Raw genomic sequence first — 2,421 nt, forward strand, 5'->3', positions numbered from 1 at the left:
TGCTTAGATTTAACATATTACTCTGATGTGTATTTCTATTTATATGGAATGTGTATTTTATACATAGTCTCTGAGAAACTGAACTATCTAATGATTGCAACATCATCTTAAATCATCATTTATCTAAAATGATTGAAATCTGCTGACTGAGATAAGGGATGAGATTAAAAAGATTCAGGAATTTAGCCTGGTCTGGAGCAGGCTAGCTCCACAGAATAAATCTCCATGTCATAACAAATCCAACTTTCCACTATCCCGCTTTTGTGCAACCAGATCACAGATAAATTGAGCCAGGATAACCACGATATCCCAGCTTAAACCCTTATCCTACTTTTGTGCAATGGGCCCCTTATCTCAGATCATATCAGCGCACAAAATCAAGTCACCATGACATAAAAAAAATCACATCTTTGTAATTAACCTGCAATTTACACCGTGGGAAAAAAGTTGAGGGCTGATTTAAAACAACATCAAGGCTGCTTCTGGACATGTTATAGACATAACAACAATGCGTGCTTGAGGCAGACAGTGCTGGCTGATTAAGAGCACTAAGGCAGTCATTCCTGATAGAACCAAGGAGCAATCCTCGGATCTGCACAGACGCAAAAAAAAAAAAAAAATCAATTTTTTGGGGGGAAATGTCTAAAAAGCAGAAATTTGTGTTTCTACAGTAAAATTACATGCCTGGGCAGAGTATACCTCTTCAACTCTAGTTCCTCTTCCCTTGACATATTCTGGAGCTAATTTACTTTTTTCCCTCTCTATGAGTTTCCATGTGTTTGACCAGACAGCTCTTCCGTCCAAATCTTTTATCACAGTCCAAACAGCCAAGTAATTTTTGTCCTCTATGAATTCCCATGTGTCTGTTCAGGGTGGTCTTTCGTCCAAACTTTACACCACACTGAGAACATGTAAATCGATTCTCTTGTGTATGAATTCTCATGTGTATCATCAGATCCCCCTTGAATCCACATCTTGTACTGCACACAGAACAGCTAAGTGGTTTTGGTCCCGCATGACTTCTCATGTGTTTGATCAGGCTGCCCCTTCGTCCATATCTTGTACCACATTCAGAACAGAAAAATGGTTTCTCTCCTGTATGAATTTTCATGTGTTCAGTCAAATTACCATTTTCTCGAAATCTTTTACCACACTCAGAACAGTCAAATGGTTTCTCTTCAACATGAACTTTCTTGTGTACAGTCATATTGTTCTTTCGTGAAAATCTTTTACCGCACACAGAACAGCTAAATGGTTTCTCTCCTGTATGAGTTCTAACGTGTGTGATCAGATGGTCGCTTTCTCTAAATCTTTTACCGCACTCAGAACACCTGAATGGTTTCTCTCCTGTATGAATTTTCATGTGTTTCATCAGATGGCACTTTTGTTGAAATCTTGTGCCACACTCAGAACAGCGATATCGTCTTTCCCTTGCTTGTTTCTCGATATGTTGTTGGGAACCATTCACTGGAACACATGCTTCACCACACTGAGAGGAATTAAACTGTTCCTTCATAACATTGCACCTGCTATGAGTAACAGAAACATTGTTATTTGTCTGACAGCTAAAACCTGAATCGAGTTCTCTGGTTGGTCTCCAATCATTACTGTCATCAGTCTCACCCTCAGAACTGTCTGAACTCCTACCACTGCTGTTTGGTTGTAATCGACTAGTTGGATCTGGGTTGATGGCTGGTTGTTGTCCTCTGTGGTCTTCTCCATCACCTTGTGCTCCCAGTGTTCCATGTACAGTTGAGCTGCTGGCTACAGGCTCCGCCTCTCTGCTCTCATCAGTTTGGCTTTGATGAACCTGTGATGATTGTGGTTTTACATCGTTTTCGCTCTTCAAGGGGTCAGCAGTGAAAGAGAACTTAGTGATATCAGCCTCCTCCAGCTGGTGAAGCTGCTGTCCCTGCTGACTGATCCAGAGTTCCTCTTGTTCCTCTTTAATGTCCTTTTGGTCAACACTCAGATTACACTCCTGCTCTTCTTTCATCAGCAACAACTGCTCCATGTCTGTAAAAGCAAACAAATTAACATTTAGTAAAGCAACAGAGTGGTGAGTGTGAGCCGACTACAGCAAGTTATTACGCTGATCAAAATCAAACTCAGGAGTTTTGAAGTCGGCAGACAACTGAGAAGAGCTTATGTTGTCATGAGGTCTGTAGAAAGAGGTGTTGCAGATGCTAATTATTTTGTAGGAGAAGGAAGGACCAAGTCTTTAGGTTGCTGGTGTGTTCAAGGACACACCCACATTTCACTTCACTGCAGCAGATACACAAGTGGACAAAATTGTCAGGACACTTCCATTAAAGGGAGAAAAACCCAAAGTGGTCACTGACATAACTTTAAACTGGCAAAAGTAAGAATAAAAAAAAAAAATAATACTGAAAATTAACTCATGAAAATCAGACACTGCTT

At 40.4% G+C, this 2,421-nt stretch overlaps 1 protein-coding gene across 1 annotated transcript; it reads right to left on the reverse strand.

Moving 5' to 3' along the window:
• Positions 1–730: 730 nt before the first annotated feature.
• LOC117522190 (gastrula zinc finger protein XlCGF52.1-like) lies at positions 731–2,014 on the reverse strand. Its single transcript, XM_034183592.1, has one exon. It carries the CDS (start codon positions 2,012–2,014, stop codon positions 746–748), a length of 1,269 nt encoding a protein of 422 aa, XP_034039483.1. The 3' UTR covers positions 731–745.
• Positions 2,015–2,421: the final 407 nt, after the last annotated feature.

The sequence above is a fragment of the Thalassophryne amazonica genome, chromosome 12 (genome assembly GCF_902500255.1).
Source record: "Thalassophryne amazonica chromosome 12, fThaAma1.1, whole genome shotgun sequence".
NCBI classification, from domain to species: Eukaryota; Metazoa; Chordata; class Actinopteri; order Batrachoidiformes; family Batrachoididae; genus Thalassophryne; species Thalassophryne amazonica.